This window comes from Phalacrocorax carbo, chromosome 6 (assembly GCF_963921805.1).
Source record: "Phalacrocorax carbo chromosome 6, bPhaCar2.1, whole genome shotgun sequence".
Classification (NCBI taxonomy): Eukaryota; Metazoa; Chordata; class Aves; order Suliformes; family Phalacrocoracidae; genus Phalacrocorax; species Phalacrocorax carbo.
The window spans coordinates 17,880,494-17,906,082 of NC_087518.1; the positions used below are offsets into that span (position 1 = coordinate 17,880,494).

Below are 25,589 nucleotides of genomic sequence, written 5' to 3' on the forward strand. Positions count from 1 at the left end.
CCAGTGTGCAACAGACTAATTGGACCAGCTCTGTTTGAAATGTAGGAGCGAGATGCTTCCCTGAGAGGATCCCTCAGGGCTTAGAGCAGTCTCTCTTGGCTGCTCAATTTTGGATACACTCAGCAAATTCTCTCCTTCTTAAGATTAAGGAGCTTGTGGGCTGAATCTCAGTTCAATGTGTATAATATTAAGGACGAAGGACAGAGCTGGCAACAGTTGCACAGATGTCTAATAGTGGATTGGTGCAAAGCATTTTAATTTTGCCTTAAATGAACAGGATCTCTTTTTATCCGTCTTTTTTTTTTTTTTTTAATTGGCTCAACTGTCCCTCCCTTCTGGCAGGAATTTTGTAACTTTGCTCATTCTGGAACACAGTAATGCCCTTACTAAGGCTTTCCTGTTCTTCTGGGTTGCTCTGAAAAACTGTATCCCACCCACTCCTTGATAACGACACATAGTATTTCACTGTACCTGGCTAGTCCCTTGAAAAACTTTCCCATTGCCATAAAGTCAAGCTGGTCAGAGCAGTTGAACACTACAGTTTGGATTGCTAGTGCTTTCCCCAGATCTTTTGTTGTTTCTGTTTTGCCTGTTCCTGCTGGGCCTGCAGGTGCACCTCCAAATTTCAGGTGCAGAGCTCCTGTAAGTGTCAGGTAACACCTACAACACAGAAGAGACCAGATGATGAAAAACATTTCTACTACTGATTTCAGTAAGGGACACATATGATCTATCCAGCTGGAGACAGGTAGGAATCCATCCTTTATTGTTCTGCAGAACAGCTCAGATATGCAGCACTTTGCAACAGAGTTAGTTATATGGCCTTACTTAGTATTCATGGGGCCCTGCATGGATAAATCCTTCTGCCACCGGCTACAAATTCACTCTCCAGAAAAAGGACCGTTACAAAAGGGTAAAACTGTTATTGCTGCTGCATATTCTAGAGTATTAGATGCCCCTATCTACTGGTTTGTAGAAGAGCTCGTTAGCTATCAGGTGGTCATTTTATGAGTCAGAACACTACATTAAGAATAAGTAGAGTGAAAGCAATCAGTGTGAGCACTGATCACTGGAAATACAGTAGAATCAATGCCAGGGTGTTCCTACGTCATTGTCTCAGGTAGTCCTTTAGTTTACAAATGGTTTCTATTTACCTACATTAAGCAGTACGACCAGCATGGTCAGATCCTTGGTTTAATCTTCAATGAGCCTTGTTCATCCAGAAAAAAAAAATTACACTTATTACCCAGAAAACAATCTCCTTACCTGTCAGTGAGGGGCGTGATAACCAGACGGCCACTGTTCCCCAGATACTCATAGCCATAGATAAATTCAGCATTGACAGCTCTGATGTACAGGTCCCCCCTCGTCCAGTAGTATCTAATGATAAGTGAACATGACATCAGAAAGATAAACACTGGCTGGCAGACAATACAGCAGCTCAGAAGACTTTAGCCTGCAGGTTTGGAGACTTGCATGTCATGGGATTTCCCTCTTGAGAGAAGAAAGGGTAAGGTAACACAACAGGTGGACAGGAGTTCTCATAGGACCTGAAATTAGGTGTTATATCAAGTACCACACTCTGTCTTGGGCAGGAACATGCCCTTTCAGTGAGGCTGTGAAACACCGTGGTATGGCTTAGTCTATATTGGCAAAGTGGATGCCATCAAAACTAGGTCTGTCTCAGATGCCTTAGAACTGGCATCCTTAGCAGACTTCAATCCCACTCCCCACAGGGACATTAGAGGCGACTAGGAATACTGCTTACAGACTATGCAAACTCTTGTTTCCATTTGTCATGGACATGGCTGATGGGTAAGGAGAATGAAGACTCTCCAGGGAGCTCAGGTGAGGTTCAACAACTGTGGTCTCTACCTGAGCTGGGAGATCCACTCAAAATCATTCATGCTTGTCACGTTCTCCTCAATCAGCTTTGCTGCAACATCCTTGGCGTGGACCTCAATCACAATAAGAGCTGACAACACTGCTCGCTGCATCTTAGTCAATTTTCCACGGACAAGGGCAACCAAATTGCCCAGCTATGTAACAAAAACAAAGTACTCTGAAGCAATCCATATCCCAAAGACCCAGGCTGTACTAACACAATGCAGTCAAACTTACAGCATGCTAAGTCCAGATCATAGGCTGTGTCCAGGCAACTTCTGCCTCTTATCTTGTAAGAAATACAGATTACTGCTCAGAAAGCAAATACAGCTCAGGGCTGGCTCAGAGCCAACTTCTGCCTACATTATTACCATGTGCAGTTGAAAAGAAGACTTAGAGCCACGATGCGGCCCAGAGCTGAAGATGTCATATCTCCCAGGTATTAGGTGTGATTAGATGCATGGAACAGATATGAAGGATGCAGTTTCATTTTGATATCTACTGTCCATCACTTCAGTCCTCCCCACCTTTGATTTCTTGGTGACCCTGGAGAAGTTATCTTTCACCTTCTTTCTGTCTTCAGGAAATGATCATACAGTCCTGTACATTATTTGAGGTTTATGATGACAAATATCCTACTGATTAAGATGGTAAGAACCTGGGTTTTTTACCTGTTTTTGTGCTGCGCTATGCAGGACTGCATCTCTGTTTCTCCTACAGTATTGTCCTGTCTGTATTTATAAGTTATGTAAGGTCTGATGACTGAACAGTCTCCATCTGGCAAAATCTCACCCATACATTCATTTTCATACCTGGGTACTCAGCTGTGGGAAAAGCCTGCTGGACAAATCTCCAGCTTCCAGAGCTTCAGACACTTCCTTTGTCCAGAAAATCTGGCAGCCAGCAATGACCACTTGCCCAGGCCACTGCAAGACCCATGTAGTACGTGGAGTCTTAAACAAGAAGGAAAAAAAACCAAAACCAACCAAACAAAAATGTCGTAAGACAATTATTTTTATTTCTACATCTCCCTGCTCTGAGATGAATCTCTGAGACCCAAGTGAATGTCTCCCCTCTTCTGACCTGTTCTAACTTTCCTAGCTTCAATTTTTCAGACTGAGTAGAAGACAGTAAAAGAAATATCTGAGACCATTTCTTTTTTCAGCCCTTCTCCCTCCCTAGACCCAAACAAATAAAAATTTAGATTTTCTACCAGCATAGCTTTTACACAGAAACCAGAGCCAAAATGCATCCCCTGATGCATTGAATGAAATGAGTAGTTCACAGTTCTTTGGTTGCTTTTACCACCATACTGTGTAAGACATGGGAGCTGAAGAAGACAAAAGAGGGTAGATCCTTATAAAGAGGAAGTTGCCTGGAGAAAGGAATAGAAATGGATTCATGCAGGGTTGTTCTATGGTACTGGGAAGTGTTCTGTGGCTGTTAAGTGAGTGTGCACGGTTTGCCTTCTTCTGGACCATTAGCTGCTTGCTCAACTGCGCATTCTGCACTTGACCCACACACAGCTGGATTAAAGGTTGTATTTTAAAAATAGCACAATATCACAGACTCATCAGCCCCATCACTGGTGACCTCTATGGCAAGCCTGAAACCAAGACATCAGAGACCTGCAGGTCTGTGATAACACTCTTACCTCTGGATAAACACCAATTGACCTTTCTATGTTGTCCCGTACACTGGCCTTCATGGATTTCTCAACTGCCAGCAGCCAGTCCTCTACATTGTCAGTGGGATAGATAGGAAAGAACAGCTTCACCTCTTCTCCTTCTGCAGAGTACATGTGTGTGATCTGTAGGTCCTCCTGGAACAGCAGCTAATGAAAGAAGCATAACAGGAGATGTGAATGGAGATTTTCCTTTCTATCCCTGCCTTCCTGCCACTGGGAGTGAGCTAGGCTGCAGTAGTCTATGCTCACTATAAATCTGGTGCCCAGCTTGGTTGTCAATAGTGATAATGAAGTGTATGACAGATGTGTAAAATAACCTTTCCAAGAAACAGTGGATGATTCTATGAGAACAAGAGATTCACACCACTGGATTAACTTGAGTGAAGCAAATCAAGTTATAGGTAGGATGAATGTTTCTCATTGCCTATCTAGGACCCAAACCCTTGATTCCCATTCAATTCAGCAGATTCAAATAATTTCCCTTGAGGTCAGAGTGCCTGGTTTTATGAGTAAAATTCTAACAGCTTGTCCAATGCCTCTGCACATCACTGAAAGTCCCCTTATTTATTCAAATGGTTTTGTACCAGGTTTCCAGTTCAATTTCCTTTCTATTTTCCCAAGCTAATGACTAAGAGATTGGTTTTAGTGTCTGAGTATTGTGGTAGTGTGAGCTGTGACTAGCCATGGAGTCTGAAGTCTATTAGGAAAAATAAAGGGGGAAAATAGCCAGGTTAACCCCAGCTCCCAAGCAGGGATGAAGGCGGAAATGTAATTCAATTCAGGCTTGTTCACTCCTTGTTCTTCCCAAGGCTGTCAGCAAGAGTGGGATTCCATCCTAACCAGGTGCCTGCGAGTAGACAGCTAAGTCCGAGCTATTTCTCTTGGCCCCTATAGTAGGATGGACAGACATCTCCAGAGGGAGTGTGTTCTCCTCCTAATATGGAGGAGTGAATTTCTGTAAGTTGACCTTTGCAGATGCCTATTTTCCCCTCATTGTCTAAAAAAACAATTGAGGGTGCCCAGTTCATAGGTAGACATCTGGCTTTGAAATTTCTGAAGTCAGGTTGTTTGAATCCCACTCCAGGGCAGGCAGCACCTCGCAATGCCTGTGTACAGTTAAAGGTTCCTAGGAGATATATTTCCACAGAGCAGAATGTGAACACTCTTCCAGATCACAGCATGCCTCCAAGTTCCCATGACACCAGCTTCCCAAAGGTGGGCCAAGCCACTAGGGTGCTTGCTTTGCTTACCTGTGCAATGTTCTCAAAGCATTTGCGGAGGTGAGGTTGTACAGCAGGGGGGTCTTTTGTCTGAGACAGTACTTCCAGGAGCTCATCGTCTGAAAGGAAGTAGAACCTAGAAACACAGAGTGAGGCATGAGGAGAGGCTCTCTTTACTGTAGGATCAGGAGCTAAGATGAGGAACAAACCTATTGCTAGGGACACTGTTTCTGACTGCTCACTGGTTTCTCTGTATTTCTGCAGGACAGTAGCAGCCACGGTCCAGCCTTCTACCTTTCCATAGAAAAAGAATTCTCTGTCTGCAGAAGTCAGTTATTCCCATGCAAAGTGGGTTTAAATGAGTATCAAGAATAGAAGTATTCCTTCAGGAATAAGGGATGGAGTTACATGGAGGTTTTCATTTTACCCCATCCTTTCTAGACAATTCGTGAGGCACATATATGCAACAATGCTACCAGACTGCCCTTAATTCATAACATTTGTGTCTGCCTGTTTTCTCCCCATCAGATGGCAGCATTGAAAGATGCAATCTTGCTTATGTTTGCAATCTCATGACAATATCCTAAACTTAGGTTGTTTTGCTCTTTCTTGGCAGAGTAAACTGGAGTGAGCCTCTCCTTTCATATTTTCTGAACCAGGGAGTGTGATCCAGCCTACTGAAATTTGGGGTTACCTGGGAAAAGCACCTCTCTTCATCTCCAGATATTCACTCAGCCCTTTCTGCACAAGTTCGAGTAATTTGTTACATTTTCGCAGGCTTTTTAGTAGCACAGGATCAGGGCACAAAGAAATCACCTATAAACAGAATGGAGAACAGAGGAAGCATCAGTATTCTGAGCATGTGGGAGATAAGGCAGCAGAGATAATTGGGTTACTCAGTGATATTACTGATAGGATTCAAATGACTCATTCACAGGGGTATTTCACAGTGATCTGGAGAGGTGTGAGCTTTGTGGGCAAGGAGGGGAAACAGCCCTTAGGGATGTGACAAACACTTTTCCAGATTCCCCTAAATACCAACATTTGTAATATGGAATACAAGTGGTGATGGAGTCCTGGGAAGTGGAGTCTGGAGAACAGAGGAGTGCAGAATACTGCTACCAGGACACAGAAACAGGCAAAAACAATGGCTCTAAACAATTTAAAGAGTCTGTCTTGAGGAGGAATCGAAGGAGTTATTTTATGGATTAGGATTATAGCAGGGCTGGTTACAAGAGTCATAGGAGGTAGGGAGTCTGGGTGCTGCAGAGAAGGTATCTGGTGGGGTGGACAGCTTGGTACAAGGCATCACAGGGAATGACTCTGTCCATTTGGACACCAGAACAAAAGGCCAAATTCCAAGAGAAAAAACTAGCACACCACACTGGGCAAGGTTGCACTGTTTATATAGTGCTGCTCATGCCCACACTGTTCCAAAAACAATGACTCAAGGCAGTCCTTGTGTGAGCACAGCTCCGAGGAGTTTGGGCTACCTGCACTGGCTTTTGTCAAGGCACACACCTCAGGGTTTTCATTAGCTTTCTTCATGATGTTCCTCCAGTCCCTATCCATGGCCTGGTAGCGTTGGCTTTCCAATGGGAGCTGTCTTTTGATGTCCTCTGACCTAAAGATGGGCTCCAAGTAGAGCCAAGAGCGCTGGCAGTTCAGCCATTCCTCTAGGACATCCTAGTGGGATGCAAGAAGAGTGTATCAGACACCATGCTATGAACCTGTTTGTCTAAACCATTCAAGGTGTGCACCAGAATGAGTTTAAAAAAAAAAAACAAAGGAAAAAAGATAAAAGAGGTGATGCTGCACTTAGATGTTCTACAATTCTAAAATCTACCTGCAGCATCAGCAGCTGGAATTTCCTTCCCAAATAATCAAAAATTTCCCAGCAATCCCCTTTGTTAACTGTTGCTAGCAGGCCTCAGAATCAACACCCACTAGTTTAATGGGAGTAGTCTAGAAATATGCGTAAGCCAATACTGAAGCTCAAAGGGACTTTGTGGTGCTAGGTCAAATTTCTGTGGCTCGTGTTTCTGTATTTTACGGAAGATAGCACAGCATCAGCCCATAGTAAGATGGGGATTTTATTTTGTGAAAAGAGCTTTTCTGGGGAAGAATGACAAATAAAATATGCCAGACTGCAATTCTGTCATATCCTCTCTTCTGCCTGATGTACCTCAGCCCCAGTCTTGGCCTACAGAATAATCCATGAGAAGATCTTTGAACAACACACTGAATTAAGAGAATAAATTAAAAGCTAAAGACTGAAGTTAGACACCAGACAGGAAACTCTGTTTGTCAGGCATTCAAAGGAGCAAGAGGATTAGGTTGGAAGAACATCCTCCTCCTCCATTTTCAGGCATGGGAGATGGGAAGGTATGGGGAACCTGCCCAACACTGCAAAGCAGCTCAAGTGCTTGACTCCCTTTCAAAGTGCCTTAGTCACACGGCACTATACCATTCCCTGAGCACAGGCAGCCACTTGACCTAGCAAGAGGTGGGGTTTTCCAGTAATACAGGCAATGATGTTTGCCATACTCCATCAGGTAATCCCGATAAGCCGCTTCCCAGAAGCAGATTCATGGGTCTTTAGTGTCAGGAATTAATGAAATCAAAAGAAGGGGTAGGAAAGGCAAGGTGAGAACATGGACAACATTACAGCCAAAACCACACAGTAAATAACTGAATTTCCCCATGTCACCTACTGCCTTAGGGCTTAGAGTAGCATATCTGTGAACTCATGAGACAAGGCTAGCCCTCTGGCAGCCCATGGCCCAAGCACATCCAGATGGTAAGCATCAATAAAGACATTAAGGTAGTTATGAATAACAGATAATAATGCTGCCGTGAACCAAACACCAGCATTTACACAGAGTTCTTCAGCCACATACTTGTATTGGAATTTTTCTCCTGCAGCAAAATGCTATTCTGCTGATTGAGTCCCGCTCTGTGCTGAGCATTCAGGCTCTGGTCTGATGAAGTACTGGCATGGTCTGCCATATCCTGCTCTAAACAAGTGTCTTCCATGTGCTTTCCTACACTGAGATGTGAATGATTAGCATGGATTTCACAGGGCCTGTAAGAATCTGTAAGGTCCACCTAGTATAATATGATTAGAGACACCAGTAGGACTATTCACAGCAAGGGGAGAGTCCTGGACCTACCAAAAAGTGTTGCAATGGGCAGCAAAAGAGCTGCAATTTCATCACTGCTGTTTGCAGAATAAGGCTCTGAGTTCATTCCCTCTTTTATTAGAGTCAGAGGGCTTTGACGCACTCTCTTCCTCCCTAAAGACTAATATTCTCTTGATAGTTGTCCTCCCAGTTCCCTAGCAGCAACAGCACGGTGTCCATGTTCAAGCACGACAGCACATCCCAGCTGCCTGCCTTCACCACATGTGTGCAGGTAAGAAACCAATACCTGTGTCATCTTCAGCTTGTTTTCCCATGTGTTCATCGTTTCCTCAAATGGTTTCTTGAATGGTGAGAAGGCCATGCTCTGAATCATGACAATGTGATCATCTAGAAGCTGAGAAGCTTCATCAGTGTTTTTCAGAATAAAGGTATCTGTGTCTTTGTAAAGCGTCACAGTAAATAAAACAGAGTTCCATTTGCTCTCTATCTTGTTGAGTGCCTGGAACAGAAGAATAAGCAATTTAATTTTCAGATACAACCTGTAAAATGGTTATCCCAGCTTCCACAACTCTCTTAATGCCTCCATCTAGCAAGTGACAGATTTTTGCTCTGGGATTCTACTGGAAACTAAAGGCATGTATTCAGTGCATGACACACTCAGCAACAGCACGTTTCCTCTGGACTACCCAAGGACTCAACACCTCATTGCTGTCCTGAAAGGAAAACCTTGAGGGGAAAAAAGGGCAATTTTGTCTCCAGGCCTATTTATGCTACTAGGTGCACAGAGGCTGCCAGGAAAGTGCCTACTAATGATTATGGTTAGTGGTGCCTTTGTGAAAGGCATAGCTATCCATTGGGAACTCTGAGAATTCAGAGAAAAAAAGCTGCCAGAAGGTAATGACTTTCAATCAAGCCCATCTTAGGTCACATCTCACCTGGTGAACTGAAGCTGAAAGACTATCTAACCTATGAATCTCCAGAGCCAGCAAGTCTTCCTTGTACATTTACTGTGTTAAAGCATTTGCCACCTCCGTTTCCAGTCACAGCTAGTCTCCCTGACACTATGTTTGAATGGCAGAAAGCAGACAAACAATTTATTTTAACTTAAACAGTTACTAATCCCACACTGAAGTATGAGACCCAACCAGTGGATCAGCATAACCATCAGGCAGCGCTGTTATGCTACAACTGTAAATTCTATGCAAGGCAAAATGACGACTTCTTGTGTGTGAACTCAGTTGCGTAGCCTTGCTCCCCTCTCTAAGGGCAGCAGTCTTTTTACTTGTGCTGCAGAATGTGTCTAATGCTCTGAGGCAACAGGAACATGACCCAAGGCAATGACTGACTGCTCAACAGAAACATATTTGAGAAACAACCAAAGACACAGCAAGTTCCTTTCTCCTCACATTCTCAATGGCGTATTCCTTGCCAGCTATCTCAGCTACTTTGGTAATGCTCTCAATATGGTCCAGCAGGTTCATGTCCAAGCAGCAACCAACTGTCAAATTGGGTTCTAGCTTGATATTGATGTTAGTATCTTCTGACAACATCTCCCAGTGCCGGTTTCTCATACCAGGATTGCGCAGCCCTTGAATTAAGGGGACATACAGTCTGAATTCTTCAATCTTGTCTCGAAACTCCATTGCCACACCCTGGCAGGCTTTCAAGGGGAGAAAAAGAAAAACATCAGCAACGACACTATGTGAGAAAGTTGCCTTAAGGAACTTCCTAGAGGTTATCTAAAGCCTGATGTGCTTGTAGACACATGGTATGGGGTAGGTAAACAGCAGAAGAGAGGACTGGAAAATGCAGGTGGAAGTAATGAGGACACAAAGGTGCTCTCTACGCAGCTGCTAAGCAAGGATTCAAGCCCACTCCCAGAAGCAGACCTGCCTATTAGCCAAGTCTGTTATATGCAAGTCCATGCTAAGCAGAAGTGTGCCTTAGCCTAGAGCTCACTGGAAGATGAGAAGCAGACAAATTTAATTCCTTAATTTGGGCCCAAGCATGATGAAGCCCCATCTGCCAACAGTTATTTTAGAAGATCCAGTCATCATTCCAAGATCTTCACTTTCTTAACAGGACTGGGCTGCAAGTTATCTCACCCCAGCCCAGGCCATCCTAAATAGAAGATGGACACTATACACAGGAGCTAGAAGTAGGCTAGGATCACAGCCGACTACGGAAATGGAAAGCATACAGGAGAGGTCCTGCTAGCCTACGGTCACACTATAGGGAAAGGGACTTCTGCCTTGTAGGAAGGACAAAGTCAAGGAAAGTGCTTTGCTCTCTGGGAGCATCCTGGAAGCCTGGGTCTCTGCACTGTTCACATCCTGCCCTTTTTCAGCTTGTGCCATTGTGAGTAAAGCAATAGACAGGCAGAGAACATGGGACTTGCTTGCTTCCTTTCCAAAATCTGGCTACAGCATGTGTCTCCTTTTATTGCACCCTGTGTGGCTACGCTGAACACTCACAGCAAGGATGTGATCACCTCACCCTCCCTGCTGGGTGGTATGCAAAGACAAGGCAGACTCAAGGACAAAGCATACCAGGTGCCAGGGAGTATTGCAATGACTATGAGCAGGTATTCTTAGTATTTCTGTTTACCATAATGATTCATAGTTACTCATGCATCCACTCATCACCTCCTCCATTTGGGCTGATTCATGGCATTGTTTAAGAGCGAGTTCACATTAAAAAGGATGAATCAAAAATCTCCCACTGCAAAATATATTTCCATCTAAGCCATCTGGCATGAGATTTTAGAATTAGCTCTGAAGAATGACCAATGCATCTCTGAGAATCATGGAATGGGAAGTTAAGCTACAACTGAAGTCCTAATGCCAGCTTTACTAGAAGTCATGATTAAAAGACCTTCGTGTGAATTGCAAGGGCTGGATACGATCATGTAAACTTCGTACACATTCAGGCAGGAAAGAAAATCCATTACATTCCACAGATCGTTTTCAGATTTTGCAATTTCATTTTATTCATAGCAAAATGAAGATCTCTTCTGGTTTTCCATTAAATTCATTGGCCAGTAGAGAAAATCAGATTGGCCAAGAAAACAGCACCTAGAAGACCCAGATTCAAGTTCCTTTGCTGCCTGACTTGCATAAGGGCTTAAACCCACATGTCTAGCCACTGGGCTATACAGTAATTCTCTATGACTAGTCTGGATTATTTTAGTTTATATAAATGAGTAAATATTAACTGCAACATAAGAGTGTGGGTTTTATTTCAGTACTGTCTTGGGAGTTAGGTATAAAAGGGATTTGCAGCCTGGTTGTTTCCATGCCAAACTGGTACTTCAAGCAGGAAACTAACATCTAGATGTGAATCATCATAGTTCCAGAAAAAAAACGTGGAAAATAACTTTGCTAGCATTTTCTCAGCTGGCTCTAATACGCAAAACACATCCATGTGACATCCTGACACTCCCTGTTCAGAACACTCTGTGACATTCCTCACATCAAAACGCTGATATGCACCAACTTCCTTTCCCCAGACTGCTTATCTACCTGGTGAATCCTTGAACTGCTTCACACATCTCTGCATTGTTTTAAAAGCGTCACTGACATTCTTTTCTAGCTGCTCAGCCTCAATTTCTGCAAGAGGATCATTCATCCAGCTCTCATACCACTGCATCCAGTCTGACACTGTAGTCCAAAGATTGTAGTATGGCTGGAAGTCCTTGACCATCCTGGACAGCTTACTGTACTTTGGACATAGAGAAAAAGCAAGCATAAAAAACAAATATATTACCCTCTGGACAACAGCATGCATGTCAAAAGGCAGAAAAGGGCACAATTCTTTTTGGAATCTCAAGCAAGCAATGAGATAACATATAATTCAAGAGGATGTCTCAGGCTATCTTCTCCTAGGACCACAATATAGATTCCAAGGGAGAGCAACTAGCAGAGCTGGGCTTTACACATTCAGGCCAAAATGCATCCAGTGGAGCTGTGCCTGCACCATGTGTCTGGCATGGAAAGCACTCCCTCCACTTGCCTCTACAAATGCTTTACTGCAGAATAAGGAGATTTTGGTGGGCAGTCCACACACCATCAGTGAAAGCACACGCTGCACATCATATCAAAACTTGGCTCCTTACAGTGAAGGAGAAGTAACCACAGACGGAGAGGTAGGAAAGGATCACATGCTTCGACTCTGCAGCGAGACTAGGCTGGACATGGATAACAATGACTCATTGGCAGCTGAACAGCTACAGGCAAAATGAGTCTTTGCAACTACATAAACTGTTGCCTTCGGAGAACATGTTATACTCCGAGTCCAGCCAGCTGCCTGCACACCACTATGCAACCACTCCCATGCACATCTATATAACTGCAGTAACAGCGTTACAGAAATTGATGCATCTTAACTGCTGCTTCAAGACCTTCCACATCCAGTTCCTCCTCATTAACATCACTCAGATCTGAGTGTGGGCACCCAAAGTCTCTCACAGAAGTGGCAATATCGGGCCCATGAACAGCCTTCCACATTTGCCTGGGATCAGCACTTCTGCAGCACGGCAGAGTGACGGAGCAGTGTGGTCGCTCTACATGACCGTGGAGCAGTTCGTCAGATAAACCAAAACAGCATGAAGGATTCCTTCCTGAGGAACTGTGTCTCATTATTTGCTCTACCTACCACCTAGAAGGCCCAACAAAGATCAAGGTCCTGCACGTACAGGACCTGACACTTACATTAGTAACTTCCATCCCAAGGATTCTTTCCCTGTTGTTGTAGAGAACTGCCAAATTCTGAAGCTCCTTCAGCTGCTTCCTGACCTCCCTTGCTTTGTTAACCAACTCATGAGCTTGGTTAACGTCTGCCTGGATGGAAAATCCACCTACAGTCAGCTGGAAGAGAAAAAGCAGGCATGATGTGTGGCTATGAGGCTGAGTGTTGCCTCTGGACACCTCAGCTTCCTGGTGTGCTCTTTGTTACATTCAAAGGCAAGATTTTTATGCTCACAATTTCACCTCCCCTAATCCAGTTCCACTTCTGTTCAGACAATGAAAGTGGTAAGGAGAAGCAATAACCTCAGGTGGTTGAAAGTGCAAATGTGATGACCAGCTGCTTTTCATCTTTGTGACAATAGTTAATCCCTGAAGAGTAGGAGCAATGAGTCTGTGCTCAAATTTCTTGCTACTGAATTTATATTGTCATTAGTTACAGAATTAGTGAAGTGAAAATGATAGCTCTACGAGGTCACTCAGTTTCTTTCCAAGAATTGTTTAACAAGACACGCACAGAACTTCTCTAATAACTTTTCTGTTCTGGTGGTTTGGTTTTGTTTGTTTGTTTAGTTGTGTGGGGGTTTTGGTGGGATTTTTCTTTTTTTTTTTAATCCAGTGTTGGGGTATTATAATTTTGGGAGGCTATTTCCAAGATAATCTAGGTCACTGATTACAGCCTTTTCAATATGATTTTTTTTCCTGCATTTAAGAGTTTCTGGTGAAAACTAAAATTCAAACTATTTCAGCAGAAACCAGAGGTAACTCAGCTCCAAAACTCTGCTATTGTTTTAGGCTCTTTCACATGAGATGACTTCCATGACTGAATGCTGTATTTTTTCCCCCTTGATGGCAGTGAACCATGGGAGATGCTCACAGGGAACTGAGTGCACAAGACAGAAAAAGGAGGTGCATATGTTGCCCAAGCACCAAGAATCAGAATGTTATATCTCAGTGAAAACATTCCCAGTGAAAAATCAGTATTTCTGCAAAGAGTACTGTCTTTCATATGAAAATGAAACTCTTAATCAAAAGCCCAGCTTCCAATAAAAAACCGGGGGGTTTTGATAATTTTTGGTCCAACAATACACTGACCTAAAAACTCATCTAACTAAAATCTCATCTGAAAATTTCCCACCTGTCTGACCACAAGAGCTTCAAGGTCCCCTTCTCTGGACAGTTTATAGTCAGGGGCTTAATACCTGCATCTCTTCCAGCTTGTCTTGAAAGCCACTCTGATCTATGACATGGATTTTGCGAAATTTGTTTTCATCTTCCAGGTGCTGGAGCCGAATGGACTCAGCTTGCATAGTTATTTTCAGTGGCCAGTAACTTGCAGCCCACCTGTGCTCACATGATATAACAAAACAAACAAACAAAAAGTGGAGAGAGAGAAGCTTTTTGAGCATATGTTTGAAATGCTGAAAATAACAGAATGAGAAAGCCAACTCCCACCAAACAAGGAAGCTTTACAATAACAGAAACATGTGGTTTCAACAAAACATTTTTTTCCAGCTTGTCTTGTTGATATGCAGTCCTTGTAACTAGGCTATTCAATTGGAGAGGGCTGGGGAAAAGTGGAGGGCCTTTTTAAAATGAACAAATCCAGTATGTTGCTGAAAAGCTAGGAGACAGCAAAATAATGGTTGGCATCCAGAGGGAATGTCTGTCTTTGAACGTATTCACAAGGAACTGAAAAAAATGGGGTCAGTCTTGGCTTGTGGCTTTTCAGGGCTACTGAAAAAGCCAGTCTCCTGTTAAGCAGAGCAGTGAGGGGCCAGGGTAACCCAGATACAGTGAAGTCCTGGATAGCAAGGCTTCTGCAGAGTGCCCTGGGGAGTGCAGTGCAGATACATGAAAGGCTGCACAAAGTGGCTGCTCCTGCCAAGGCAGATTTCTTGGTTCTTGCTCAGCTGTAGCCCACCCATTCCTCCATTTGGACTTGTTAGCCTGCGTGCAATGCCAGATGCAAGCTTTGCAGCATTACGCTCGAGGTCATTCCCCTCCCAGCACTTGGGGATGCAGCAATCTCCAGCTAGTTCTGCATGTGCCAGGTCTGGTCAGTCTGGTCCGGTCTGGGCATACAGCTACGTCTGTGCTAAGCTGTCCTAGAACTGAGCTGCTTTTATGCAGCTTCTGTGGGTTTTTGCACTGTGCATCCCATGTTTCTAGTTTCAGAAGCACTCTGCAGTGTGTCTGCAACCTGAGCAACTCTCTGGACAAAGTCCATGTCATATGAGAGGTGCTTCCAGGGCCGAGCTGACTTTAGAAGTTGTATAGCTGTGGTTTTGAGCTGTCTCTGCTACTGGGGCACAGTCAGGTCCCAATCTGAATAACATAGCCAAGGATAAAACTAAGAGGAGACTGCATTGAAAAGAAATGCAGTAATAATACAGGGTTCATGTTCCTTCCTAGTCCTAAGAAAACCCTGGGAGTTTTCCTACCTTGGAAGTGTTCATTCAGTTTCAGACACTGACTAAATTGTGGACTTTGAGACCTTGCAAATATCTCAAAAAAAAAAAAAAAAAAACCCACAAGAGAAAAGAGCTTTAATACATTAAACGGGTTAATAGCTACCAGTTTGTCTTGCCCCAGGCCAGAAGGCAGCATGAACCCATGCTGCTTCTCTATAAACTTCATTTCAAGAATTTAGTGCTCATATAGCCTGAGAGTCACTTAGAAGTTCTGCTGGAGCCCTTGTAGACACATAGCCCCTGAAGCACTGAGAATGGCAATTGCTGCAAAGTGTCCCACTTTGACAGTGGGAGAAATGCTTTGTGCTCACTTGTCATTGAAATCTTCTTCAGTAAGATTGTAAAGGAATTCCTCCATGACCTTGTAATCTTCCATGACTTCGTGAATCTGTTCCTGCACAGAGTGAGAAATAGACAAAAAATAGACACCTTTAGGCCATACTGATTCCAATTCTCTGGTGTATACCTCATTTTCATGAGGTGCCTTTGAAGGGTGTTAGTCACACAAGCTTAATGTGATGTAGGCCACTTCTCTGCTGTGTGAACAGTGGGAATGGATTTTACAACCCCTTGTTCTGTGAGTGATCATGCTATCATCATCCTCTGTTTTACATGAATGAAAAGAAGTGTGACCTAGTAGATAAAGTGCTGGAGAGAAACTGTGTTTTGGGTTATCCTCCAGGTTCTTTCCTTGGCATGGACAAGTCAGCTTACAGCTTGATGCCTTTGTTCCCCATTTGTTCAGCTGGAAGAAGACCTACACTTCAAATAGCTTTGAAATAACTTGACACTAGAATGTCCTATTACAAGAAATACGCTAACAGCAATATGAACATTTGGTAGCAGAAATATTTTCTTGAAAACATTAGTTTTTAGAAGACAGCTATTCAGTACACAAATGTGGAATGGATCATGAAGGTAGCAAAAAAAGCATACATAAGTCCTTTAGCCAAGTTTATTAACTGTTATTTTGTTTTGCATAGGTGTTTAAATTCATGATATGTGTATTTAAAAATACAAATCTTAGGAATTACAAAAATACAAAGCCAGGCATGTTATGGCATTGCATGCAAAGACATCCAAGCAAAAAACATGGAGTTCTGCTTCTGAGACATCATACATTGGATTGACAAATTTCCTCCTCCCTTCTCTTGGTGTCCCCTGTCCATAAGGGGAGCATTCCCTACCTGCTGCACAGCCAGCTCCTCGGGGACTCCCTTCATCCACTCCCGCAGCTCAGCCAACTCCTCGATGCTGTTTGGTTTCTCATGCATTTTGCAGCTGATGGCTTTGTATGCATCACAGATCTGCAGGAGGACACAGCAGAGAAAAGACCATAAAAAAGTCATTAATTGCTGATGGGCAAACTGGAAAACCTGCCATGATCCACCTGCTCCCCATTCTGAAGGTAGTCTAAAGCGATGAGTACACAGTCCCATTCCATCTTTTTTTTTCCCCACAGACTTTCTCTATCCATCTCATTTGAGCTCAAATGGAACAAGACTGCCAAAAAAAAGAGGAAGAGGAACGGCAGGTATGTAGTCGAAATGATGACAATAACAGATTTAGACAACCCTCTGGCAGATGCAATTGTCTATATTCCACTTTTCCTCAGAGCAAGCAGAAGGACCTTCCAGTTGTCTGCTAGGAAGATCTTTTCAATTCACCAACACATTTTTACAAGATGGCAGGGTCTTGGAAGAATTTTTTCTCAAGAGATACAGCTTTCAGACACATAATTTATTAAGTATATTTAATACTTGGTTTTGATGAGTCTGCATATCTCCCCTCTGGTCATTTTTTTTTAAATAATCACTCCCATGAAATCCTTAAAATGTCCTCATTAATGTGATCTCAGTTGCTGTCTTTTGGCCATTTCACAAACACAGCGACTTCAAAAGCAGAAGGACAAGACAAGACACTGACAGATAATCTATTGAACCAGGTAACTTACATTCTCCACCTGCAAATGGAGGTTTTTAGCCAGTATGTCCAACATGGAAGTGGCAAGTGCTTTGTATTTTTCAGACAGATTTTGCTTAACACCTTCTATGCTGACATGGAAGGGACCAATCACAATAGAACTAGGCAGGGTACTGTCCAGGTTCTCCTTTTCAGACAAGTGCATATTTACTATACTCATCACCTCCTGGGCAGGTGGACATTGCTCTTTGTAGTCTCTGTAAATAAGAACACCAACAAAAAAAGGTAACGTAGACATTAAGATTATTTGAGCATCCACACTGTTTGTAGGAAGTCCAGACATGTCCAACTGAAGAATCAAGACATTAAATTAATAGTGAGTATGCTTGCTGTTACCAAAACATGCATCTATTCAAATGTATACAACTTCCTGCAAGCACAGACTGAGAGGGTACCAATGTCTTCTAGACTTTACAACCTAAGATATGCCTATGTAGGAAGCAAGGAGTGTTTGCACCACAGTCAAGTGCATGAGTGCTAGCTTTAGCTGAGCATGGAAAGCTATAGTAGCAAAGACATCCCATGTAAAGTCCACCTGTTTGAGTGACCAACCTGCACTGGAGGCTCTGCTTCAGTGTCTTCATTGCTACGGTTACCAACACCAAGCAGAGGAAGCCAGGCTGCCTATGCCTACCTAACTGCAGCCACACCCATGTAGCTGTGTAGTCAGGCCCACAGTTTCTGAAGATGTGTATATGAGAAGACATGGAACTGGTATGTAGCTGAGGAACATTACTGGGGAGCAAGAGAAGGGACAGACTCAAATCTACTATGGGTTTTAAAGCATAATAGGTATGCAGTGAAATAAGAGCACAAGATATTTTAGCTGCAGAAAAGGAGTGGAAGAAAGAGATGAAAGAGGTAATAAGGCAAGAGGAGAGAGAGAGCCAAAATAAAAGCACTGGTGTAAACAGGTCAAGATCAGCAGGGACCTTGGGGGGCAGCAGGCACTTCAGCGTGTTCTGGGAAGCGAGAGAAATTTGTAAGATGGAATTTGTAAATTGATTAAGCTGAAATAACAAAGTAAAAAAAGGGCTTCGCTCCCACTGTTTGGAGAAAACATGAGGCCTAAAAAGACAACCATTAAAGTAACAGAGGCTAAAGGACAGAACAGGTGGAGAGTTTTGGCCGTGAAAACAATGAGGCTGAAATGAAAGAAAGCATTACTTTCTACAGAATGTTATCAGCCTGAACAGACCTATTTGAAGGAGGTCAGTGTCAAGAATGCTAACTGGATTTTCAAACAGGATGAGTCATTTTTAGGGCCATTAATATCTCCAATTACACTTACAAACATGACAGGAATGTGACTGCTGTCAGAGGCACAAGAAATTCTCACTGCTACCACCAAGGTCCTCTAAAAAGCATGGACCACTGCCCATGGCTGAAGACTGCCTCTGATAGGATGCCTGACCTCAGACCTGAGGCACATCATGCACATTCGTGGTCTCAGAACGGGTCCTGCATTCTCACGCACATCCACACAACAGCTTCTGAAAAGGCTTGCTATTTGGGTTAGAGGTGCCTCTCTCAGAGGCCACTTACCTTAGGAAGTACTGGATGTCATTGTTATTTAGCTCTAAGAACTTCTCATATCTCTTGGCATAGGCTTGGAGAGGGATCAGTGCCTTTTGAATGGCAGATCGCATAGCCTCACGTAGTTCTTCCACTTGGGGTTCATGCAAGCCCACTGAGTCCAGCAAGGGTGTGCCTGTGATAAGTATGTTCTCCAACACATACTGGAAGAGGAAGGAGAGGGTCTTTCAGGACTAGCAGAGCTAACCATGCCTCCTCAGGTGAGAGGTGAGACAACCACTAGTGGCATCTTTGGGATGTTACGCAGTCCAGCCATCTACCTTGTGTCAGGAATTGTTCTATTAGTTTTATGTTGCTGCCCCCAAAGAAGGAAGACCTTGGGAGACAGGCCTTTCACAGTAACAGGCAGAAGGATGCATAGGCAGAAGAGGTCTGCACCAGACTGACAGAACTGGAAAAGGTGCTATTTCCTTTATGAGTCTGCTTTTGGCAGCTGCCATGAACTTAGGGCAACCAGGATACTTAGGACATATCTCCACAGAACCTGTAGCTCCAAAGCAGAGATAGCAACCACATAGAAGAGCTACAGGTTTGGGGAGCTTGACGAAATCGTGTCACAATAGAAACGCATTAGCAAAATGCTGTGCTCAAATTAAATAAACTGGATTCCCAGCTACCCACTTCTCAACTTTCTCCCTCAGTACAAGGTCAGGGGTGTCTATGCCAAGCTGCAATGCACTGAGAAGACTTGCACAGCTGTATGATTGCAGAAGAGTTCACCTTCTCCAGCTGTGGGACAGCATGAGTCACCAGGATTCCGTTGTCAAACAGCGAAATGAGGGACTTCTCAAAACTCTCCACAGGGGGGCTGAAGTGAACACCACTGCTGTCTAGCACAAGGTCTGTTACAAAGAGTGGATTCCTTTGAGGCCTGTAGTGGGAAGAGATAAGGAAAAACAGGGATGCTTTCTGAGATGATAGCACACAACTATAATCCTCTGGTGCTGATACTAAAACACCTACTAGGCAGGAAATGAAAGCAGAGGAGAAGAGGACTGTCCCATGCAGATGAAGGTGTGAAACACTTCATTCTGAGTTTACGAGTAAAGACATTGAGAACTCTTGTCTATCACAGGTGAAGGAAGTGTCAATTATGACATACCAAGATCCCCAAAAGTCATAACCTTATGTTGAGAACTGGAGCTGCTTTACAGAAAGATTGCAGATGCTTTTCAAACTGGGCATTCAGCATATCCAATATACTCTTAAAATGTACCTTCTGGAAGTTACATTCAGTATCTCCCAATCTTGTATGTTACCAGCACAGCTCAGGATCAGCTGAAGTCAGTGTCAAGACTCCCACTGATTTCAAGGTAAAAGGCAAGGTAAATGGCAGGGTTGGTTGTTTTGTTTTTTTTTCTTTTCTCCCTGTTTTCAATTTCTAAACCTTCCTTTTTTAATACCATGAAGGACAGAAATCCTTAAATCAATACCCAACAGAAGAAAATTCTAGTCACTGGTACAACCTGAATTTGGTATTCTTTAGGGATCCCAGGCCAGATCCTACTCCTGAGGTTTAATTCAAGAACGGAATTACGCAGCCATGCCTCCTGGTATTCTTCTTCTGGACCTCCAGAAAAAAGCTAGTAGTAATTACTTGCTCCTCCTAGAGTGCTAGAAGTGGCTAATCTTTATAACAGTATGTCAAAGTACTGAGGTACTGCCAGATAGGTTCTGACATGCTGCCTCATATCACTAACAGCAACTTGAAATCTACTAACAGAACAGCCAGCTGTGTGTCATTCTTCCAGACTCAAGCAAATGTGTCAGGTGGTGGACTGGGGGGAACAGCCCAGCCTAAAGCCCCCATACAATGCGAAGCTTGCTTGCAAAAACAGTAGTTAGAAAGGCAATGGTACTACACTTTTCTGCTCTTTCTACTCTTTTTTTTTTTTCTCTCTCTTCCTTACCTGTAGGGACTATTGATGAGGTCATCTCCCCATTCCATGTCCTCTGAGCAATTCAGGACACCATGGCAAGCATCCAGCAAAAGCTGGGTGAAGTTCATCAGCGAGTTCTGGACCAGAGAGCGCACAGAGTCCTGAAGGATTAGTCTGATGCGCTTCATCAGCTTATGCAGTTTGGACATCTGGTAGACATCCCAGTGACTCTGTTCTAGGTTGTACCAGTCTTTGCCTGCATCTCTCAGGTTGCTCTTTACTGCAGTCTTTAGAGTACTGATCCAAGTATCCTTGAGAAACACCTGAACCTAGGGGAAAGAAACAAAGCAAGCTATGTAATCCTCCAAGGGCTGATGGGAAAGCAGTATGACAAGGTTAGCTGCTAGCTGGGACTGCTGGACCTTTCTCTGCTGTGAAAGATAACTGTTCTCTCAGAGCTGTGGCAGCTAAACAGTAGCTCTCAAATTCATGCATGCACACGTAGCATCTGAACCTGGCCATACATCTCTTTCACTGACAAAAGACCTACAAAAAGAAAGGGATATTAAAAAGCTGGAGTGCTCTATTCTTTCTTTTTATAACTGTGTTTTCTTTTTGTTCTCTTTTCTATAGAGCAGTATCCCTGGAGCTGCCTGTGTCAGGGTCCCTCATAAAAAGTTGTGTAGACAGTATGATGAGCAAATAGAGGACAGAATGTTGTCTTCTCTTGATAAGCGATGAGAAAGAGGGGAAGAAGTCATGGGCAGCAGCAGTCTGCAGTGTTTTAATTTATTAAAATACCACCAAGTGTCACTTTTGCTCTGCAGGCAGCTGCTGTTTGTGTGTAATAAAACAACCTCTGTCATTGAGTGGATGACAGCACTGCCTAGCTGAAACAGCATGGGACTGGGAAGGGCCAGCACATGCTCTCTGCCACCAATTTACTGTGTAACCCTGTGCAAGCTACTCTGTGTGGCCACATCCAGCATGCTATGTACCACCCTCATATAGAGGGCATTAAGATCTTCTGGCAAGAATTACCAGAGTTGCAAATTTTTGTCCTAGTCTGTCTTCTGGAATTGCAAGCAGAGTCATCTAATTAAGTACATAACGAACAGTGTAGAAAAGCATTACTCCTATGAGTGCTTCAGGGGAGAATCAAAGCTCTTGTGCCTTGCAGCTGGAGGGATAGGGAAATAAAAAAATAAAAGGAAACTTTTGAGTGCAAACCAGGACTGTTATCTGCATGGAGACTAGGAGGAGGAAAGAGGGACTGTAGCCCTATGTGGCCACTTGTTCAACACCTGCCTAAGAGCATGGGCAGCATTGGCTGATGCTAACTAGGGGGCTATGGCTCTTTCAGCCCATTCTCCCCATGTCCCAATAAACATGACACAAAAATTCCTTCCTGCCCCACACACAATGTCTCCTTTGAAAGCTCATCCGTTTCGAGGGAATTGATCTGCAGCTGCTGCATCTGTCTAATACATGCTGACAACCCTGCTGGCTGCTCCATGTGTTCATCCTCTATGCTTCCTTTGCTCACCTGAGCAAAGGTCTGGGTCTGGATCTGTTCAAACTCCTCCAGGCAGACATGCTTGGCTAAGGTTGAGATAAACAGAGACATGGTGGCTGCCTTGTTGCACTCATCTTGCACCTGTGTAAGGAGAAGGATGACTTGTGGCCTGGTCAAGAGTGAGACAAAGTTGAAATCTGCTTGTCGTTCATCAAAAGGATAGTCTGGGATCCAGATGAGCCCTGTCACCAAAAAAAGAACACATTATTGCCTGCAACAGCCATTCCAGCTTCTGTGTTAGAGGAAGAGTGCAGCTCTCTTTGGGACAGCCCTTGTGAAAAGGATTCTCCTCTGGTGCACAGGCCTTATCATGTAGCAGTTTCAGCAGATGGCTGGATTAAAAGAGAGTCTCTGCTCTGCAGCAGAGACATTCTGCAGCCTCCCATTAGGGGTTGAGGGACTGTCTTGGTGCCTGACCTTCCTGAGGCTTGGGTTCATGAAGCTTCCATGAGAAAGAACATTAGACTTGAAGAATCTTCCCACTGAGGCTTCAAGGCACAGCTGAGTCATCTCATCTGTGAGAGGCCACTTGTGACCCACCTCAAGCCATTCCAATATTTGGAAGTTCAAAGTGCACAAAATAAGCTCCACCCCACCTTTTACTGTGGTCATTTTCCTCCAGTTTGGACTCTAAGAGCCTGAGCCCTCTTTCACACCTGAGGTATGCCACAGCTGAGCACAGCAAATGGAAGGCGGTCAGCTCCATTGATACAGTGCAGAGCAAAAGGCAGTTAAGCTAATTACAATGCCTTGCATTTGGTGCCATTAAGGGTACATTTGCAGAGTTACTGAAGCTTAGCTGATGGATGGTAATATGTTATACTGAGGTAATGTGAACATGCAAATATACCCTAAAAAAGATGAGACATACTCAAAAGTCTCATATAATCTCCTGCAGCTGCCCCTTATAAGCCCTAATCATTAACATGAACCTCAAGAGTTTCTACAACAAAGCATGAATCCTATCAAGACAAGAGGTTCTCTAACCACGCAGAGTTTAAACTGCTTCACTGTGTCCTGTACCTTTCTCTGGTACTTTCTTCTCCTCCTTGTCTGGCAGGGTGACATAAGAAAATGTCTGAGGTTTGGAAGTGACGACTCTGTCAAAGCTGAGCCTGTTCATGGTGCGTTCATAGTCTAATCTCACTTCTCTCTCCAGGCAGCACATATGGTCTAACACCCTGTTACAAGACACGGAAACAATTATAACCCATGGTGTTTGAGCATAAGCATATCTGTAGCTCTACTGTGAAACCCACTCTTCACTCCCTCCCTCCTGTATTTGCTAACCCAGGAGCTCACCTACTACTGAACATATTAGGAGAGCTGTGCAGACAATGAAGCAGCCAGCAAAGCTATCAACTGGACATTTAATGGCAGAGGCAAGCGGGGACCTGGGACTAGGACTGCAGCCTTCTCAAGTGTCTTTGCAGATCAAAGCAAAATCTCCAATGGGGGTGTGCAGGGGAAGAAGCATTACAGAGGGGAGAGGGGAAAAAACCCAAGAACTGAGGAAGCTGGCTGGCAGTTCTGGAAAAGCTGGGCTGAGCTGTCCTCCCAACTGCCTCCTGCTGAACACCTCTTGAAATCAGTCTCCTCAGCCAAAACATGTGTGTAAGTATGAAACCCTGCTCTGTTTACCCTAGGAAATCATCATTCACCTCAAGCAGGCAGAGTGCTTTTCTTTATACCTGTATTTCTGCTCACAAATAGAGACTAATTACTGTCCTACTCTCTAGGCTGGCAGACCATGCAGCCCTTCACACCTTCCTGTCTGTGAGCAGGGCAATCGGTCACAGCTGATTCCCAGTGACACCACCAATGGCTCATGATTCATCAGCCCAGGGACTCTTCAAATGCCTTCCTGATATGAACTGCATCCTAAAGAGATACTGTATATCCAGGTGGAGATCTCCTGTTCTGTTTTGTTCATGCTGTGCAGACCTTCTTTTGATTTTAGCAGCTGTTAATAAGTAGAAGAGCCACCAGGAGACAACAACCTGCTCTCTGGAGACAGCTGGTGGTCTGCACAGCGTCAATTCAGCAACGACTGATCTGTTCCCTGAAAGCACAGGGAGACAGCAAGGTCAACCACGCCAGTTCTGTCCAACTGTCCTGCTGTTGAAGACCACTTGACTGGAGCTGTAAGCATGGCTTAATGGATTTGCATAAGAAGTATATCTACTTCATCTCGGAACACTGACAGATCACCCATCCTGTACGTGTGTCCCTGGGGCTCTTGTCCTACCTACTTCTGATAACACTCTGGGCAAAAAGGGTGGTGTGCACATGCACAGGCTGGAAGGCAGATGAGATCCACAGGCTATGGAGCTGGATGTTGACCATCTGCATCAATTGCCACTTGTTTTGTAGCCCTATGAAATCCTACAATGTTAACGGACTGAAGGCTGAGACCCCAGACATGTACTTGATGCTTTACCTCTTCTCATTCTTCAGTTTGGGAGTGTGCATAGCCAACAGCTTCATTCTCTGCATGCTTTTCTCGCTGATGCTATTTAGTCCATCTGTGGGCATGCAGTCCACATACAGGTGATACAGTAGCAGCGCCTGCGTTTTCTTACGCAAGTTATTGGCAGAAACTACCCGCTCTGCAAACACCTGGGGATCTTCAGCCAGAAACAGCAGGCAAACTCGTGGCACCCAGTACTGACACGACAACAATAGGGTTCTTCCTGGAAAATGAAAGTAAAACTTACAAAAGTCTACAGGAAGAACAAAGCTTGCAACGCTGACAGCAGCTCTTTGAAGGACAATATAATTGGGCCGGCTTACTGGACATCAAAATGAGGGACAAAACTGAGGACAGTAAGGCATAAAGAGCATGGAATTAGCAGCATCTCCAAACCTCTCAAAAGGGAGGTACTTGATCTTAATCTGTTCACATTCCCCCTCAAAATGGCATTGGCCCAGAAAGACCACAATGTAACTTTTCTTGGAGGCAGGAAAGATGGGAGACACTAAAAAAAAAAAATCTCCAAAGGGAAGGTCTCAAATAGGTTGTCAAACTAAAGTGTGGAGTTCTCTCACCTGGAGATTTTTCAGGACAGGTGAAACAGACATGTCAAGAGTGATAACAGGGAGAAGACTTAAGTTACTTCTTGACATCCTTCCAGTCTCTACCTAGGACCAGCATGGGTAGTGGACTGGCTCTCAGAGTTCCAAAAGGCCTACTTGAAACACACCTTGTGGAGTTATTCCTCCACTGAGGATGGGTCTCCCTTCTTCATCCCGCACCAGCCCATTCTTATCTGTTTTATGGACCAAGTAGAGCTCTGACTCTTTGTCATACTCCAGAACACCAACATCAATCCACTTGTAGATTAACTTCTGGCTTTTCGGGTCCTCTGAGAGAATCAAGGATTAAAACAGTGTTAGTCCATTCT

The 25,589-nt window shown here is 43.9% G+C and overlaps 1 protein-coding gene across 1 annotated transcript in view; it reads right to left on the minus strand.

The window, feature by feature from the left end:
* The window catches only part of DNAH1 (dynein axonemal heavy chain 1), a 79,762-nt gene that overhangs the window by 39,703 nt on the left and 14,470 nt on the right, over positions 1-25,589 (minus strand). The window contains exons 8-30 of the mRNA XM_064455669.1: positions 25,389-25,550; positions 24,626-24,878; positions 23,209-23,366; positions 22,156-22,367; positions 20,640-20,938; positions 19,450-19,600; positions 18,679-18,872; positions 17,105-17,330; positions 16,338-16,457; positions 15,462-15,544; positions 13,879-14,020; positions 12,644-12,799; positions 11,456-11,654; positions 9,341-9,594; positions 8,221-8,433; positions 6,313-6,477; positions 5,486-5,607; positions 4,822-4,927; positions 3,539-3,718; positions 2,697-2,837; positions 1,876-2,039; positions 1,267-1,380; positions 472-660 (exon numbers count right to left, since the gene is read on the minus strand). Of these exons, the coding sequence (XP_064311739.1) occupies positions 472-660; positions 1,267-1,380; positions 1,876-2,039; positions 2,697-2,837; positions 3,539-3,718; positions 4,822-4,927; positions 5,486-5,607; positions 6,313-6,477; positions 8,221-8,433; positions 9,341-9,594; positions 11,456-11,654; positions 12,644-12,799; positions 13,879-14,020; positions 15,462-15,544; positions 16,338-16,457; positions 17,105-17,330; positions 18,679-18,872; positions 19,450-19,600; positions 20,640-20,938; positions 22,156-22,367; positions 23,209-23,366; positions 24,626-24,878; positions 25,389-25,550 (4,003 nt within the window). The remainder of the gene's footprint in view (positions 1-471; positions 661-1,266; positions 1,381-1,875; positions 2,040-2,696; positions 2,838-3,538; positions 3,719-4,821; positions 4,928-5,485; positions 5,608-6,312; positions 6,478-8,220; positions 8,434-9,340; positions 9,595-11,455; positions 11,655-12,643; positions 12,800-13,878; positions 14,021-15,461; positions 15,545-16,337; positions 16,458-17,104; positions 17,331-18,678; positions 18,873-19,449; positions 19,601-20,639; positions 20,939-22,155; positions 22,368-23,208; positions 23,367-24,625; positions 24,879-25,388; positions 25,551-25,589) is intronic.